A 19,311-nucleotide genomic window follows, 5' to 3' on the forward strand; every position below is an offset into this window, starting at 1 on the left:
GGGACTGACTCTAGCAGACACACTGTAGACACTCAATCAAATCTCGCTAGCCAGCTACAAACAACCCTTATCGCATCCCTCTCTTAAAAGTACGGCTGAACTAGTTGGTGAGCTGCTATAGCTGCCGAGCTAACGGCTAACACGCTAGCAAGCGGAGAACATGCTAACCGTGGTCACAGGAGCTCTTCGAGTTCAGCTTGTTTATCTGGGCAGTTTGCTCCGCCTGGCATTTTGTTGTCAGGTTTATAGTCACATCATTTAATTCAACAAAGAGCTAGTTAAAGGGGGGGGGGGGGGTCCCTTATCACCCTATCGCTAATGAGATGATAAATTCATAAGGTTTTCTTCCAAATCTTACCATCGACTCCTGTCTCCTAACTGTCTGCAAACATTCCTGTTATGTGGAGCAGTTTCTACTCCAACGAGGAGCGGAGGGTTAAATAAAAGTGGCTGGTACAACACTCGTAATAAGTAGCTTCTTCCATTGTGTGCTCTCCCTTATCTTAAAGACCATTGCCACTGTCATGGGCGTGCTATTCGTCGTAAATCTAGTGTCACGTCAAGTGCGTATGGGCGTCCCGATAGTTCACCTGGCGGAGGCTTGCAATCTAGGCTGACTCCATATCGCAGCGGCGTAGGTTCGATTCCTGCTCGGGACTATGGTGTGGCTCTGCATTGAAAATGGTACTTAAGTGAAAGTAAATAAGTTAATTGCACTTCAAGTATTAAAAGTAAAATTACTCAATGCCCAAAAATGGCCCTCAAGAGTTTTCATCTCACTTTTGTCACAATTTGATTTTGCACAACAACTGGAGTCATTTTGTTGATAATCAGTGACTGGCTGAAATAGTTGCTTTTGGTAGAACTACATTTTATGACTAATATGAGACAAAATAAGGTTGACATGGACTTTTTTAATCATTTATTTTTGTAATGTTACCATAAAAACAAATGTGTCTTTCATTTCCTACCAGTAAAAACCCTGCCAGGATCTTCTTTCAGTGTCAACAGGGTTCAGAGTAGATTTCAAAATTAAAAAAAAAAAAAGGAGTTATATGGTAATTTCTGTAGGAGATCAGAGTACAACGCTTTGTTAAACACATCTAATATTACTTTTCACACAGTTTTGTCAACTATGTTGTTAGCTGTGTGCCACTTATATGATTTATAATACAGTAGGCTTATGAGTATTGTCTTGTTACATAGAATCATCTTCAATATGTATTTAAGAGAGAGGTTTTGGTCGCCAGAAGTACAGTTTAAAACACCTAAGCTGACAAAAAATTGCTTTTCAGGTTTCTTTTTTACTGGTCAGCCAAATAGCTTGTAAAAGACTTCTGAAATTGTGGTGATTTGTTGACTTCATAAGAGGATATTCTTGATCCTCTTATCTTCCCCAGACCAAATGCTGACAAACAAAAATGACAAAATCTCATTTTCAACCAAAATTGAAGTTACTGCCTTTAACTCTTGTAATGCCTGACAGGTGGGGGGTTTTTCAGTTTTTAGGATGGATATTTCCTCTGAATGAACTGCAGACTGTTTTGTCCAAGCAGTGCCACCTATACTTGCCTTACGTGTAATGTAAATGTTGTAGGGTTCTCCACTCGCACAGCAGCTGGCATGTCTGAACCCGAGCAGAGAGCGTGCTTTGTCTCTTCAACCTTGTGTACTGAAATATTCAAGAGCTCCAAGTTTATGAGACAGTTGCTGCCATCTGTGCCCCTCCGCTCAGTCCTCCCATCATGGCTGAACATAAGGCCAACATCAGAGCAGATATGTGTGAGAAGTGTCAAAATAGATTCTCCAGTGTACTCTGTATTGCAAATCTCAATATCGCCTGAATAGCATAAACACCACTCTTGGTTTGCTCACACACACACACACACACAGAGAAACCCACGCAAAATTCTGCTACTGCAGAGTCAAAATTTCCATATCCATGAGAGAGGAAAGGAAAAGAGGAAACATTTACACAAGACTGCCTCCACACAGTTGCAGAGATCTTTTCTCTTTTAGGTGTCTTTTTTTTACAATGTCATTGTGGAGCAAGCAAGCTCCTGTGAGGGCTTTACGAATTTCTCAATAAATGAGAGATTTCCTGAGACCAAAAAGCGGAGGAGGAAGGGTGCAATCAGTGCAGGTTTGTTCTAGACAACATCACTTCCTTCCTTACTATTAGGAAAGTGTCAGAGCGAGACATTCAGATGCGGTTTTCACCCAGCACTTTCCCAGGACAGTAATGCAGTGCAATTCTAATGGTGTCATTCAAAGCAGCTGCCTTTCTCAGCAATAAACTAAACGCCTTGCCTAAGCAATTCAAACCGCCTCCAAAGATTGCAATACAGTCAACAAAGAACTTATCTTCCAAGTGAAACTATTCATCATTCATCAATGAATGTGTTTGTGTGCCCAAAAGTAGAAGACGGCTTGAAAAGACTTCAGTTACACCTGAATGGCTACTTCTCTTTTTTGACTATTGTCGCTGTTCCACATTTGAATTCACCTGTTTCCTAACTGCCACTGCCAGTTAAATTCTACCTTAAAACAACAATTCTGAGTATTGATATTCCTGGACAGGGTGGATTAGCAAAATTATAAATATCTGCACTTGAAATGGATGGCTTTGAGGCCTCTTAAAACTGACATGCGCCATTAGGTAAAGCTGCTTCTCACAACTTTGTTTTGTGTGGGTCAGTAACCCACCAACAGAAACTAAATGGCACCCAGCCCTGCTCATTTCCCACACTGAGAATGGGGTCATTAGTCTATGACAGGTGTCAGAGAAACAAAAATAAAATGTATTATTTTATCGCTTATCTTCAAAGACACACTCAGTAAGACCTTTTTTCTTTCACTTTCTTTTCATTTGAACAAAGTGTGACTCATAGGTACTGTATATGACCAAATGAGGCGAGAATTTAGTTGTTAATAATAATAATATAAGAAAACATACATACACCTGCTTACATCAAACACTACTACTTGTCTCAGCAGCAAAAGCCTGGAGGAGTTACAGGTAATCAGGCCTGTCTGAAGACCACTGACCACTGGAACATGTGTGTGTGTGTGTGTGTGTGTGTGTGTGTGTGTGTGTGTGTGTGTGAATTTGTGTCCAGTCCTTTGCGGAAGGGAGGGGGTCGTCCTTCCGTGAAGTTAGTCGGTGTTGTTTTGGCCTGTGTTTACATAGCCTACTGTATGTGTTCAAGTGAGAACAATGGCATGGAGGCTTCCAAAATGGCAACATAAGTCACAGTGTCAACAATGCAACAAGAAAAAGTGACTGAATGCTGCTAAAAACGTCTTTTTATATTAAGTGTATAGTGGACCCAAATGAAATTAGTGAACAGGGTGCTTTGTGTTGGAGTGGTTGGTGAGGGGAGGGTGAAGGCTGCATGTTTTTGAAAGCAGATTAAAGATCAAGACAGGAAGGGCCAGGTTTAGGGAAACAGGAAAACTGATGCAAGGAAATGGGCTACGTCACCAGCCAGCCCACCACAGTCTGTGCTAAAAGTAAAATCCAGACGCAGCGCAAGTATGGAGTCTTTGCTCAAGTCGCCAATGAAACTTGTACTTTTGACAGGTACGTAAGCTTTTCTATCCTCTAGCATGGCAGGTGTCTTACAGGTAGACAGTAGAAGATGTATCTGTATTCATGGGGTCTCCATATTAACTATAATAGGTTTGGGCTACGTGATGGGGCCGCAGTTGATATTGACATACGATTTGTAAATCATTTTAAGATTATGCTAGATTTTTTTTCACTTACGACAGATTTTTTGTGCTGTATTGTAAACTTGTCTGTACTATATTTGAATGGATTCGTTCAGTGGATCCTGTGTGGTTACATGAGCGCAGCCAGTGATAAAGATACAATTTGTACTGGAACCATACATGCTAAAAAAAAGCAGCAGTGGCATCACGACATGGTTTGGATTATTATTTTCATGGTACAAGTTAAACTTACACACTCTTGTCTCTGGTGCTTGTGTCTTCACAGCATGGCTCTCCAGTGTGATGGACCCATGCAGCCTCTCTGACATTTGTGGTTCTTGTCACCAACTTGCAACATGCAAGGCCCTGAATGGATCAAACAATGCCTGCTTCTGCAAACATGGATATACTGGAGATGGAACAACATTTTGCAATGGTGAATATGAACACACAAAGCCACTCAATATGTTACTGAGTATTTACAAGGATGCAAGAGTAAAACCAGCCCTGTGTGGAGCTGTCATGGAAGCCTTGACTATTTTAGGAAGCCTTTGTTGTTTGTGACTGCTCGTCATAAGCAGACAGAAGCATTAGGCCGATCTTTGTACATATGTGGGTTAATGTAATGTTTGTAGAGCATTCACTGTGCACTGCAAAATAATTAGTATGTGAGCAGTTAAAAATATCTCAGGCACTAGACGTATTAAAACCTCTTAAGATGCTTGTTCATGACAACAACCCATTCAATTTTTAACAAAATTAAAAAAGATATACACATAAACGCAAATAAAACACTATTTGTTGTGATTTGATTAACACAAATCAGCAAGCACAGCATTGCTCTTCTTCATCTGTTTGAGATGGTTAGCCATGCAAAAGTCACACATGTATCAGATTATGTTAAAAAATGGTACATTTCTTAGTCCCCAGACCTAGAAATGAATTAACTACCTTGGTGACATTTACATGCAAAGAAATTTAATTTTCTTTCAATCTAATTTTGCTTTTAGCTTAATTATTAATTTGGCCATTTTAAAACATGAAGGCACCATGTGGGTGAGTTTAAGTAAGATCTGTGTGAGTAATTTGAACAACCTTATGTGTTGTTATGTGTCCACCAAATACTCTTTGAGACGCAGTTTGTATTTGTTCGACCAGCTGTGGTGGTTTGGAACTTGCAATTTTTGTATTGCCTATACCAAGTAGTTGGCAGCTCACCTCATTGAAAGTTAATTAGAGAGAAAACACTGCAGTGTGAGAAAATATCTCCACGGTACAGCTTTATTGATAACATTTTTCATGGCCAGCGTTGCCTCTCAGTCAGCATTGTTACTCCTGTTATGTTTCTGGGCTGTTTAGAATTCCTGGAACTCTTTTTGTTTCCTGACCAAACCTGATCACAATCACTGCGCAGCTTACATATTTCAAGGGCCAAAAGTAAATCAAACTATGAGGAGTACAAACACAAGATTAAAAAAAAAAAAAAAAAAAAAAAGGCACAGTGAAGTTCATGGTTAATGGAGTCCCTATGTAGTAAATTTTAAAATAATTACGTTCATTTGGTGTGTGAGTTAATTTAATACAAAAAATCATGAAATTAAGTGCCATGAATTAGTTCATGTTCGCGTGTGAAGACGTGGGGGAATAAATGCAAAAAAAAAGTGACAAAGTGACAAAAGCCCAGAAATACAAAATCTACTTGAAGATAAAAACCAAGACATCAAAGTGAATCATAAAATATGTGGGTGAAATGTTTGTGCAAAAATGGCGGTTCAAGGGTCCCTTGTGTTATGGAGGTATTTCCCCTTTGGATATAGTCACCTCCCTCATCAGAGCAGAGGATTTCCCTTATCGGACAGCTTTTGTGCAAAAGGTACAAAAGAGAGGAAGAGCACAGCGTCCATCATACCTAGACAAGTGAAAACAACAATGGAAAGGCTTACCAGGTCATTTCCAATAAACTGGGGGACGGAAGGTATGTTTCGAAAATAAAGCTGGAACAGCACTTTCTGTAATGTGTTGGTCACAGCCACATCCGCAGCAAACTGCTATATATCTGGTGCTTTCTAAACCTGGGCAACAAAGTGAAAAATATTTTAAGTCATTTGAGTTCCTCAAAATCAAACACAGGCAAACAACTGCTCAGCAACCACAAATGTGATCAATAAAAAATGCATATAAGTTAGAGCCAGCCAAGGCTTTAATCAAGACTAGACTAACTTAGTGGAGCCTGAGACAAGACCACAACTGGACCAGGATCAGGATCAAATTTAGGGATTCGTAAATAGTAGTCTAATTGTGGAGGACAGTTCATATCAGTATCTGTGTGAACATGCACTCAAAGCCAAAATGCCCCAAATGCCTGTTTGATAGAGATTGAATCTGGAAATATGCTACTATGGTGATTGCATCGGGTTAGTTTTCTCAACATTAATATGTGGATTAATATAAGAAATGTTACTCTAGAAATAATCCCACCAAATCATGGCTCTGGTTTCTATTTTTTGGAAAACAGATGGTCATGTGAAGAAATGCTGCCACCATATCCTGAGCATGTCATGGCAATTTTGGCGTTTTGTGGTGTTCTCCTTTTACTCAAGCAGAGATAACTCACTGCTCTATTTTAAGTTAAACATAAAGGATTAACACCAGTTTTTGCTGTCAAAAAGCAAGGGCTTTCTGATAGTCCAGCCATTTTGCATAATGTTCTGCAGTCAAAGAAGAAGGAATGCATTGTTGAAGAGGCAGAGCAGAGATTTCATTTTTTTTCACCAACTGTATGCCAAAATGCAAATCAGCCCCAAAACTTTCATCTTTTTGAGTAAGGAGAGATACACTTCTGATAAACTTGCACGTGTGCTTTGTCATTACTTAACTACAATTAGGTCCAAGTATCTCCGACAGAGACATACAGAGCAGCTGCTTGCTGCATGTTCAGGCATTTCACCAGAGTGCATTGAAAAATGTAGGTAATGAAGCAGAAGGAGGACCGAGACGTGGTAGACTGAACAAAAGTAAAAAGGAAACTATTACAGAACAGTTAATGGAAGAACATACTGTATTTAATGCATTAAACATCATAAATTGATGATTTAACAGTTTAATGGATAAAAAATATCATTGTCCAAATAAAGGATTAGATGATGAGTTTTAACTTTCTTTAGTTCGTTTTTGTAAATCTAAATACAATCGGTTTTTATTTGTGACAAAAACGAGGTGTACGTCTAAGTAGTCTTGAACTGCTCTCCTGTTGTTTCTGGTCATTAGTCTGCTGGTCAGTTGATATCATCCACTGCCTGGGCAAATCACAGCCACATGAAAGCAAAGATGTTAAATCTGCAAAGATTTGCTCATCCAATTAGGTTTTTTTTCAAAGAGGCCAAAAGGTTTTAAGCCTTTGAGTTTTTTTTGTTTTTTTGTTGTAACCAAGTTTACTTTCTATCCTCGTCTTTTCACCACAGATGACAACGAGTGCCAGAATGTGACTAATATCTGCGGGGACAGGGGGAACTGCACCAACACAGCGGGCAGCTACCACTGTACATGTGTCTCTGGATACACATCGACAGGACTGGCCAAGTTCCAGCCCAACGATGGCACTGAATGCATCGGTAATGTCCGATTCACTCACTCAGTGTTATTATGTACAAGAAATGTGTTCTGGTCTCACACTGTAATAATCAGTAACACATTATAAACTGTACTGACAGAGGAGCTCACATGCAACTGGGCAAGATATCATGTATATGAGAGAGTGTGAAAGCAGTTACCACACAGCTGTGAGGGGCGTCCAGATTGTGTGTGTGTGTGTGTGTGTGTGTGAGCTGTTTTCTCTTTCACTCTACCGAGAAGGATAGACATGTTGAAGGTGAGTTTTTTTTCCCTCGGTTTTTCCCTCACTTCCCATCTGCTATTATGAGTAACCACCTGAGATCTTTTGCTCCATTTGCAATAGAAGAGCAGCACCTTTAACCCATGCTGTTGCGTAAAGTATTTCCAGCTGGGAGGTACACACCATTTAATACAGTGCAGAAGCATGTTGCTGATTTTAGAAGCTGATTTATGAATATTCAGATGTGTAACATGCGTGCAAAAATTGAAGTTTCTCTTCCAAAATCAATTATACAGAGTATTAAATGTAATGAGTGGGACTGCTTGCTGTATGCCACATTCTGTATTTGTACGAGGATAAATCACTAACTTCACTTTGCGTATCACTTTCACTAACTTTGAGGTAGGAACACTTTAGAGACATGTCTGTTAACGTCTACATTTATTGGTTGGCTTATTTTGCCGTCAGTTATGTTGAGAGTGTCACTTCAATCAGATTGTGTTTATCTTTAATTGGACCCGAACTCTTCATTTGCATCTTTCAGATATTGATGAATGCAAGTCAGGACAGGTCTGTGGACCGAACTCACACTGCCATAATACGAATGGATCCTTCTATTGCACCTGTCAGCGTGATTACGTCCCAACTTCAGACACTAAGCACTTTCATCCAGAGAGAGGTGTAAGATGTAAAGGTCGGTATGATGATGGAAGAGTGCGCACGCACACACACACACACACACACACACACACACACACACACACACTGGTACTTACATCCAGGGACATACATCTTTCTTCATCTCTTTTTTTTGTTTAACTTTCTCTCTCACACATCCACACAAAAACGCAGAGCTAGCCGTTTTAAACAAGAAGAATCTATTATGCAATACATCAAATAAAGGGTGCAATTGTACATTTTGTGATATTTTAAGCAATGTTGATAACAAAGGGAGCCATGTGATGATATGCCTGTGCAGGTTTTATGCAATTCAGACTTTGCTATGGTGAAATTATGGAAATAAATTAAGCAATCAAAGAGATACTTTTGGTAATTGTTGTTTTCCAGAGCATCCCCAAAAATACTGCCATGACAACATCGGGTGCATCACACAGACTGTCAACAAAACACTTGACTATGTAAGTACCCCTCCTCAGGATTTCAACCTAACAAGGTAAACATAGATGTGGTGACACTGCCCTCTGTTGGAGAGGAGTAATGTAAACATGAGCTATATATATATATATCTATATATATATATATATATAGATATATACACACATAAGGACACACAATACTATTATCCTGCAGTACCAGCAGTGTCAAACCTGCAGGTCTGGACCTTGGTTGCACCACCTACAGGTAAGAAAAGTAACAGCAGCAGTGGCTTAGGACTGACATGTCAGTGTGCACCATCTACAGGCAAAGAAAGTAATAGTTTTTGCAACTTTGGCTCAAGGACACCTGCAGGCAAGGGGTGTTACAGTTCTTTCTTTTTTTTAAAATAGCTGTGAATGTGTGTGTCGGTGTGTATTTCAGGACTTTTCAGGCGGTTTCAGTTTTTTTTGGGACGAGTGTCATCATGAATCCTCTATTCTCCAGGACCGTCCTCCTGGTTAGTGGAGAAGGAAGGAGATTAAAATATGTAACTCTGGTTTGGTAACCATTTATACAGATGATTAACATCGGTTCACTAGCTTTAACCTGAGTGTTAAGCTCCGCTCATAGATGTTTAGAAAGGGAAACAAATATTAAATTGATAAACAAAAAAAATGCAATGCATGTCTGTCATGTCAGAGCATTTTCCAGTTAAGTCCAGAGTGTGAAAATGATGTTCCATTTCTGCTTTGTTTGACAACAACACACTCCAACAAAACAGCAGCTGTAAAAGGAGAAAAAGTGCATTGCTTATTCCCTGCAGGTGGCACATGTGTTAACATTTAATTAGCTATTACTTTCATTATTTGTAAGAGGTATTGACATGTCTAAACTGCTCCTATAACCTTTCTTTCATACGTTGTATTTGGTAACGTCTGTTCTGAGAATGACCAAACAGCTCCTCCTTGTGGGAAATCTACAGTATATGAATATTTGTTAAGAAACCATGAAGGACTGGATGTAATATGAGAATGTTGGAGGAATGTGATATCATTAAATACTTACTCTTTGAAATGCTTGCAATACAAACACAAGTGCTTTTTCTTCCCCCGTCCTAGATGAGCAACCTCACAGAGCCCCAGAGTCTACTGAAAGAAATTGCCAAGCAGACGTCCGGCGAGCTCACCTCAGTGGAAGTGATCGCATATGTTGAGGCCTTGAGTCGATCCGCATTAACACTGGCTGCCAGAGAAAAGGATTACACTGTCAAACCATCCGTCATCAACTCAACTCTTACAGTAATCTTTGTTTACCATTCTTGTTTCTCTTTCAATGTTCGGAGTTCTGCCTGAACTGCAAGTTATGCTTTGAACTGGTTTAGGAAGAAAATGGCACATTCAATCCAGCTCCTTCTTTTCCTGTTTCTGTGTTCTGAGACTTTAGTACTTTTGCTTTTTAAAAGGAATATGACCTATCCTACGACTCACTAGCAGAGAAATATCTGTGATAACAAAAATAATAAAATCATATCCAGTAATTATCTATTACTTTATCTATAATTATCAAAAGAGACAAACATACATTAGCATAATGTTCTAGCCATAATTAAAAACATATTGCAGTATAGGGATGCTATACACGTCACACTGAAAAATCTTCTTTTCAACAGAAATTAGTGAAAGCAGTAAACAACTTGGTGGAGAAGGATGAACTGGCGGCTTGGAGCAGAATGAAAGAGGAGCGTCGTGAACATACCATCACCAAGCTGCTGCACACTGTTGAAGAAAGTGCTCTGACTCTGGCCAACAACTACGAAACTCCAACTGAGCTCGAAATCAAAGCCACAGAAATGGGTGAGATAATTATTAACGCAGAGTGCTCTTACAGACACTCAAATTATAATAAATTGTCCTGCCATTTATTCCCACCTGTGAGCAGAAAAGTGAGGTTTTGGATAATTGTAATTTTCATACTTTTAATATCTTGATATCCATTACTATTTTTTTCCCCCCTCAACTACAGAATTGAAACTCTTCACCTTTGATGCTCGTCACACAAAAGCCAAACTGTCTGCTTCCATGGCAGGAGATCACATAAATCTGACTCCAAAACTGAGACCTGAGGAGGACAGAAATGGTAAAGCAGCCTAGTTTAAATGTTTAAAGCACGGTAAAATGAAAAATGCCTTTTCAAAGTTGTTACCATCTGTGTGCCTGGGTGCACAGGGAGTGCTGTTTTGCTATGCGTTGCCATATGCCACATACTGTATACGTATGCTGTACAGTACACCAAAAACAGTAGGTATTCACATTTTCTTTTTCTCTAATTCTAAATATAAAAATACAATGCTGTCTTTATAATTATTTCAAGATTTCTTGCTGATGCCTTCAGAGGCATATATTAAAATCAGCTCCAATAAAATCAGATTTTGGGACAAAATCTGCCAGTCTGTCTTGTCCTTATGGCAACAGTTACACCAGCAGCAGCAATTTGGGTCAAACATATTTGGGTACAAAAAAGCATTTTTATGACCTCCCTTTTCGACCTGCCTTGATCTAAGACACAGTGTTCATTGACAATTCAAAGTTTGATTAGAAATACAACAAGTTTGATTCCCTACCTGTCTCTGTTCAACTTTTTTTGTCCATCAGGAAGTGTGTCAGTGGTGTTTGTGCGATATGACAGCATCGGTGACATCCTGAAGCCGAGCAGCGACCCAGGTGTCACCGACTACTCGCGGTATGCAGGAACAGGGGAAATCACTGTCAACTCCCAAGTCATAGCAGCAGCCATCAAACCTGCTGACGTTTACCAACTTGACCATGTCACCTTCACTCTGAGACACAACGAGGTAAAGACTACACAGAGTGCTGAGGCTGGCTACATTGTTTTTTTCACTTCTGCACTTCTAATGTATACCTTCAAAATGTATGCTGCTTTTTTTTTTAGGATGTTCTTGAAAATCATGACCCGATTACAGCTGGTGGATCTTTGTTAGTCTTCATTTTCAATTCCTCGGCATTTTAAAACTGATCATGAGACTAAAGTACCACTTTTTCAATCTAGGTTAAGGTTTTCTTCACTTCCCTGCTACCTTAAACTCATTACTTCCTTTTCTGTGTCATATATGATAAATTGATCAACATTAGCTTCCAATAGGATCTTGTTCAGTTTGAAACATCAATATCCCATCATATATACTGTATATCCTTGTCAGACTGGAGCCATCGTTGCGTTCTCATTTGCTGTGAGGAATAGCTTCCTTATTCCCAGACTGACTCTGGCAGTAACTTGATAACTGAGTTTCCATTAAAGTCTAATTTAAACAGACTCACATGGGAGGAGTATTTGGTGCTTTGTGTAAAGTTTTGTGAAATTTTAAAATTTGGCTCCATGTATTTCTGCAATGACCTCTCAGTTCAGGGGAAGTGGAAGAGGAAAGGTGAATAGATGATGGAGGCAAGCGAGTAATGAGGGAAATAACCCTAAAAGTTAATGTACTGGTATTTTCTTTTAAGATAATTAAAATGTATGAGAAAGTGAAATCATTATTTTTGTTGGACCCTTGAGGCGTAAGCCTAACAAAGGAGGTGTTGATTCATGTCGAGCAGTGAAAATCCTCTGTAAATTGCAACAATCAATAATTTGGGCTCCAGTTCCGTGCAGACACTTTCTGCTGGCCAAGTGGTATTTTCCCATGATGCACTGTCCAGTATTTCTGTAACACTCTGCACACATTAATTTGAAATAAGCTGAAATGATTCAAAGGTACAAATTACTAATTTGTACACAAAACATATCATTAACATTACACCAACTGGGCTTCATATAAATCTATGTGAATGTAAACAGTAAAGATTTAGAGAATAAAAGTAAAGGCAACCTGAAACACACTACACCACATTGTTATTATTATTAAATTTATTTATGACAATGTACCTTTTTTTATCGATGTGTGGATAATTATAATTCAAGTAAAACTGCACATAATAATTTATGGAAAACATGTTGACCTTTGCTTTCAATATGTTCAATTTGTTTGTGAATTTTATTGATAACAAATGTGCCCTTTTCAGCATATCCGGACTGCTATACATTTGTACATCCCAATGAGATTCCTTTGCCACAAAAATACCTACAGTGAGCTGCCACCCCCTTGGGGCTTTGTGTGCAGCACACATGGCTGCACCCTGCACCTTTCATTTTGACCCAAACTCATGCATGATAATTATTTGGCATCTTATTTCTAGTCATAAAGTTGTGAGACAATAAGAATAATAAGAAACGTCAATGCAAAACAGTGTGTTTATAGATTTTAATCAGACTATTTTTGATTAACTATTTATGATTTCTGATGCACTCTATAGTATACAGTAATTCATTTTAAGTGCTATTTTGATGAAACAGTATGTTTTTAACCCCCTGGTGGTGTGGTATCACAAAACAGTGCACTGCAAAAAACTAATAAAAACAGCTCCATCCACAGTTAACAGCGTCTTTGTTCCTCTCTACTCCCTAAAGCCCATAGACACTAAAGCTGATGTGACCAAGTGCGCCTTCTGGGAGTACGAGCTGGACAGCCTGCAGGGCCACTGGGCCACTCGCGGCTGCAAGACCGTTCGCGTCAACAGCAATGCGACCACCTGCTCCTGCGATCACCTCACACACTTTGCCATCCTCATGTCCTCTGGGCGAGCCAACGTGAGTGATCATACATTCAAGATACAACTGTAACAGTGCAAAGGTGTTTCCCTTTTTTGCATTTTCCAACTGGGGCTTTAAATTATTTATTATTTCATGTTAAAAAGGGTCGATCATGGTCAGCGAATTTATTTTAAGTGAGGGCAAGAGTTGAGAGTTGTATCTGGATTATGCAAGTAATATTTTTAGTGACGCCTCAATTGTTCTAATTTTCATCTTAATAAACGTATTTATTAATTTAAATTCTATTCAAGAGATACAGATTATTGAGCCTTAGATCTATGGCTAATTGTAACATTTTTAATAAACCCAACCTAAGTGATGAAACCCAGTAAATATTCTGATGTTTCTATGGCTTAATGCTTACAGTAAGTAGTTCACAAAATACTGTATATTTCACCTTCTTAATAAAAGATATATGTTGTTTTTTGTGCCTAGATCATATATTGTTGCTGTCCAGTGAAAACCCTTTGGGCTCATGTCAACTTCTCGTGAGCCCAAAGCGTTGTGCCAATGCATTTTCAGACAGTCCAATGGGTTTCTAGATGGTTTATTCATCTAAAGAAATAGGACAATTTCCTCAATTCATAAAATTCTAAATCTTTGTTGTTATAAAATTTGAGTATTACCTATAATATAATGTTGTAAGTTTCTCCAATATTTAGATTAAACGCTATGTAGATGTACCTCTGTGTGCACTTGTTTTCCACCAATACAGGCCAATACCAGTATTTTTTATGTTGAAGAAGCTGATTGACCACATTGTGCTAGATTTTGATGTATGATATTAACTTCTTTCTTCTTTTTTCAATACCAAGACTTCCACAAAGGATATTCTTGATAAGTTGTGAGACAGCACAAAGTCTACACTGAAACCAAAAACAATGAAACTCTGTCAGGGTTAGCAGCTCCTAAAGGCAAGGCGACTCACTACAGGGATTGACTGGCAAAGAAACTCTGGGAGATAGCTACCCTCAACTTTTAAAGATACACTCCTCATTGTTTTATAGCACTCAACGGTGCCCCCCAAATCCTAGATTTTCTCCCAGTTCACTTGTTGAGGGAAATCTTGAGATTTAGGGGCACTGCTTTCACTAAATCACAGAGTGTATTTATGAATAAAGAAATGAATGAATCATCCAAAACTTTTATTTTTATATTTTTTTATGACCTTTTATATGTAACAACACCTGGCTGATATATGATACAGCAGGACCAGAACTGGCCCAGTATGCCTGCAACCCAACATAGTGGTGTAACCCCAGCCTGGACCCATGTTATATCAAATGATTCCGAGCAGAAAACACGAATTACAACTTCAGTATACCGTGAAACTGTGAATGGAACACCTCCCTTTCCATTTGCTTCTCAGCTGGTGGCCCACTATACCGTCCTGACCCGGATCACCCAGCTGGGGATGATCATCTCCCTCATCTGTCTGTCCATGTGCATCTTCACCTTCTGGTTCTTCAGTGAGATCCAGAGCACCAGAACCACCATCCACAAGAACCTGTGCTGCAGCCTCTTCATGGCCGAGTTCATCTTCCTGGTGGGCATCAACATGAACACACACAAGGTGAGCTCTGGATGCAGGAAGTCTCCTGTGTGTGTGTGTGTGTGTGTGTGTGTGTGTGTGTGTGTGTGTGTACGCCTGACTCACTATTCTGTCTGTTCACTGATTTAAAACCTCATTCTCATTTGAGTTGTGTTTTTATGTCACTTACTCTTTAACGCTCAGAATTATTTCTGTATATTTAAAAGCGTCTTTGACATGGAAATGCTAGAAGAATAGTAATACATCTCCTAAATTAGGCTAAACAAACAAACAAATATGTGCAAATGACAGTTCTTACAAAATAACTGTAATTTCGCATCATAAAATCTCTCTCTCTCTCTCTCCCTCTCTCTCTTTCTCTGTCTGTCTCTCTCTCTCTCTCTCTCTCTCTCGCTCTCTCTTCTTTTGTCTGTTTCTTGGCAGCTTTTCTGCTCCGTTATTGCAGGGCTCCTGCACTATTTCTTCCTCGCGGCCTTTGCCTGGATGTGCATCGAGGGCATCCATCTGTACTTAATAGTCGTTGGCGTCATCTACAACAAAGGCTTCCTGCACCGTAACTTTTACATCTTCGGCTATGGGAGCCCGGCAGTGGTGGTGGCCATCTCAGCAACCCTCGGCTACAAGTATTACGGCACTGATAAAGTGTAAGTGGAAAATATTTTTTACAGAGAGATGGGAAGACAAAGGCCTTTTACAAAGACCTCTTTTTAAACTCATTCAGCATTTTTCAGGGAAGAAAGATAAACAAATTACATTAATTATAAATACAAGGGGACAGAGATTAAATTTGGCCTGCAGGGACATAAAGGAAGTAGAAGAAGATGCTTGTGGAGAGTAAAGCAATAACTGAATTAGTGTAAAAGTAATTCTGGAAGGTTTTAGGGTACCATGGAGAGTTTGAATAGAAATCTATAAATCAGTTGTCTATAAAGTCTGTTGTTTATTCATGCAAAATATAATGAAAAGATTGAGGTTGTGCAAAAGAAGTGCTGATTGTTCATTACTGTGAGCAGAGGTAGCTTTTCTAAGCAATCGTTTTATTTGTACTTGAAAGATAAGAAGGGTATGTACTAGCCCATACAATATTGTCATAATTAAGATTAGGCGAGATCAGACGGAGGTAAAATGATGTAAGCCATTGCTTCTGCAGGAGGAGGGATTATTGCAACAAAGAGATCCTAAAAACACACAGTCAATAAAAGTGTTTATAAAATCACTTTCTATATTTGTGTTACAGATGCTGGCTGAGCACAGAAAACCACTTCATATGGAGTTTCATTGGGCCGGCGTGTTTGATCATTCTGGTAAGATCAGACGTCTTTGTAACATCCTAAAAACACATGTTCAAGTATTAATCGAAATCACCAAATAAGGATTGTTTCAAAGTAATAAATATTCATTTGATCGTGTTTGTTTGTCGTGTTTGTTTTTGGTCGGTCTCCACTAAAGGTTAATCTCTTGGCTTTTGGAGTAATCATCTACAAAGTGTACCGGCATACTGCTGTGAAAAAGCCTGAAATCAGCCACTATGAAAACATCAGGTAGGATTATCTGTGCTCTTGTTGAGAAGGTCAAAAGAATATAGAAAATCAAGCTGCAACTTCCTCATCTGGCAGATTATTATGGTGTCGTGTGGCGTCCTTGCACTATCACATTACAATTAGTTCTTTGTTGACTTAAAAAAGAAGAGGTTTGTTGCGCTCACCCACGCTCTGTCAAAGCCAGCGTTATCGCCCTCAGGTCCTGTGCCCGTGGTGCCTTGGCTCTGCTGTTCGTGCTGGGAGCCACCTGGACCTTCGGAGTGCTGCACATCCTCAATGAGACCACCCTCACTGCCTATCTGTTCACCATCACCAACGCCTTCCAGGGGATGTTCATCTTCATCTTCCTCTGTGTCCTCTCCAGAAAGGTGACAATGATCAAGACAATGGGAGTTAAATGCTTTGCTAACAGGCATCATGATAGTATATTGATAGATAGGAAATCTATTATTTTTTATGTATTTAGAAAATGGAGATTGTACTTGAATATTATATTGTATTACGTTATATTACATCATGTTATATTATATTATATTATATTATATTATTAGGTGATAGAAGAAGCATTGAGATATTCTACTTATGGTAGAAATAGCAAATTGAAAGAAACAAGTAAATAAAAGAACAAAAGTATTAGTATCAAAAATAATAGTACTCATTATGCAAAATAGCCCCTTTCAGACTGTTATATTTATCGTACTTGTGCAAATGTTCTTAGTAACACTCCACCACTGATTATAATATCATATTATATTATAATAAAGGTATGTTTTCATCTAAATTCTACCTTCTTGTGTATGTTGTTCCAGATTCAGGAGGAGTACTACAGGCTTTTCAAAAACGTGCCATGTTGTTTTGAATGCCTGAGATGAATGAACGCGACTGAAGCCTGATCCTCTGCACTTGTACAATAACAGTCGACACTACAGCTCTGCAGTATCCTGTGACTCATGCTTTCACTTTTGGAAAATGATGTGGGAGGAATTGTTTATACAGATGTCTAATAAATGAAAACACGTAGCACTCGTACTTTGTAAACGTCATGTTTCTCTTTTTAAAAGACTGCCATCATCTATACATGAGCCTGTTTTATGTTCAGGATCTTTCTGTACAATACAAACTCTCATCAACATTTTCACAAAACATATTTTTCTAAGAGTAATACAAGAATCAAAATATGTTGTATATTTTCAGTTTAATTTAATGCCCTTGCAGTTATCACTTCACATAACCTCCGCAGTCTGTTGTCTTTGTTCCTTTCTTGTGTTTGAAATTGATTTGTAAATTATTAAAATGAATGTGGCAAATTAACACACATCTCTGCTGCTCACTTCTTTTATGTGCAGAATCAATACTCTTCTTTAATGCATTCTTCATCCTCTCTTTCTGAACATCACACAACTAAGTGTACGGTAAATTAAAGATTAATTGTTTTGAGGACCGTTTGACTCGCACATGATGATAATTAGGAAGGCCAATGGCCCCATCTACTGGACATGAAGAGGAACACTTTGTCCACTGTCAGCCTGAACACTTGACACACAAACTCATAGCTGGCAACACTCTCCATTTATTATATTTGTCTGCCTGATCAGAGAAATGTTCCTCTTTGTATATCTTTTTACACAAACAAGTAAATATTGTGGTTGAACCTGAAAAGTATTCCTGCCTTAAGTGAGACAAGCTGTCTCATAGCGTCTGCCTAGGGCTGGACTAAAAAAACCTCATTTGGTACTGTCAGTAAATTTGCTTACATCGTGACTTGAATCGTGTCTGAATCCCAGACAATTAAATCAAGAAAATCTACAGTACAACAACCAATGATTTTTTACGAGGACTTCAACCAAAAAGCCCTCAGTCTAGAACTAGGTGTCTCGAACTAGAAAGACAGCAGTATGTACTGTATATGTACTCATGTGCTACTGTATCTTTGCACCGACTCTCAAGTCTTCACTGACTAACCCTCTTACTTTTTTCTTGGTTGTCTAAAGATTGGTTTGCCTTTGACACATGCACAGGTATGTTATGTATGCACTGATTTTGTCTAAATTCTGGGCAATAATGTGTTGGATGCTTAAGTGTTTAATAGAGTCCTTGCAGATGCTGTTGGTCTACATCTCTGTTGGTCAGTGAGAAACATTAACAAATAGCCCACGACAACAGACAAAGATGTGTGCACTGTTTTTTGTTTCTTTTTTCTTTTTTGTTCTCAGTTTGGTGTACTTTGTTTAATGTTGACTTGTTTTGACTTAAACCCAACCAGATTTACAAGTCTGAAAAAACAGCCCTGCTAGACCTTGACTTCTTGTAGTGGCACAAAATTAGTTTCATCCCGTCTCAGTACTGTAAAAAGCGGAGGGAAATCCAGAATTTACTATATATAAGTATCAGGTTTGGCTTACAAAGGTGTTACTAAAACTCAGATCATGACATAACTAAAGCCAACTAACCTTCAAAGGTGTTCTTAATGCTCTTTTTCCTCTTTGCTTGTCTTTTAATATTCAAAACCATCCAAGCTCCTTGATCCAATTTTAGAACAAAAATGTGACGCTAGAGCCCTCTACTGGCTAATGTTGAAATGAAGTGAATTGAGGCCTGGACCTGAAAGAGGTATGATGGCTGAAAGAATCCTTATAGGTAAAATATGACATATAGGCTTTTAACCAGAACCAAGAGGTACGATCACATCACACCTGTTTTGGCCTCTTTATATTAGCTCCCTGTTTGTTCTAGATTTGATTTTAAGATTCTTTTGATGACCTTCAAGTTACCTTCATGACCTGGCTCCTGATTATATTTTAGACCCTTTAATCTCTTATGAACCTTTGCAAAGTTTGAGGTCCTCAGGCGTAGTATTCATCTAATGGTAA

The 19,311-nt window shown here is 38.8% G+C and overlaps 1 protein-coding gene across 1 annotated transcript; it reads left to right on the top strand.

The window, feature by feature from the left end:
* Nucleotides 1-3,519: 3,519 nt before the first annotated feature.
* adgrl4 (adhesion G protein-coupled receptor L4) lies at nt 3,520-17,739 on the top strand. Its single transcript, XM_070909127.1, has 16 exons — nt 3,520-3,583; nt 4,001-4,150; nt 7,176-7,325; nt 8,091-8,240; nt 8,615-8,685; nt 9,763-9,942; nt 10,314-10,497; nt 10,667-10,780; nt 11,296-11,495; nt 13,166-13,345; nt 14,718-14,921; nt 15,324-15,544; nt 16,138-16,204; nt 16,350-16,441; nt 16,641-16,809; nt 17,251-17,739. Exons 1-16 carry the CDS (start codon nt 3,538-3,540, stop codon nt 17,311-17,313), a joined length of 2,241 nt encoding a protein of 746 aa, XP_070765228.1. The 5' UTR covers nt 3,520-3,537; the 3' UTR covers nt 17,314-17,739.
* The last annotated feature ends 1,572 nt before the right edge of the window (nt 17,740-19,311 follow it).

Source organism: Enoplosus armatus, chromosome 7 (assembly GCF_043641665.1).
Source record: "Enoplosus armatus isolate fEnoArm2 chromosome 7, fEnoArm2.hap1, whole genome shotgun sequence".
NCBI classification, from domain to species: Eukaryota; Metazoa; Chordata; class Actinopteri; order Centrarchiformes; family Enoplosidae; genus Enoplosus; species Enoplosus armatus.

Excerpts from the sequence above, each read along its gene's own strand:
- adgrl4 (XM_070909127.1), top strand. The coding sequence starts at position 3,538 with ATGGAGTCTTTGCTCAAGTCGCCAATGAAACTTGTACTTTTGACAG. Across the intron at positions 8,241-8,614 it reads GAGAGGTGTAAGATGTAAAG|AGCATCCCCAAAAATACTGC; the intron begins GTCGGTATGATG and ends GTTGTTTTCCAG. Across the intron at positions 14,922-15,323 it reads TCAACATGAACACACACAAG|CTTTTCTGCTCCGTTATTGC; the intron begins GTGAGCTCTGGA and ends GTTTCTTGGCAG.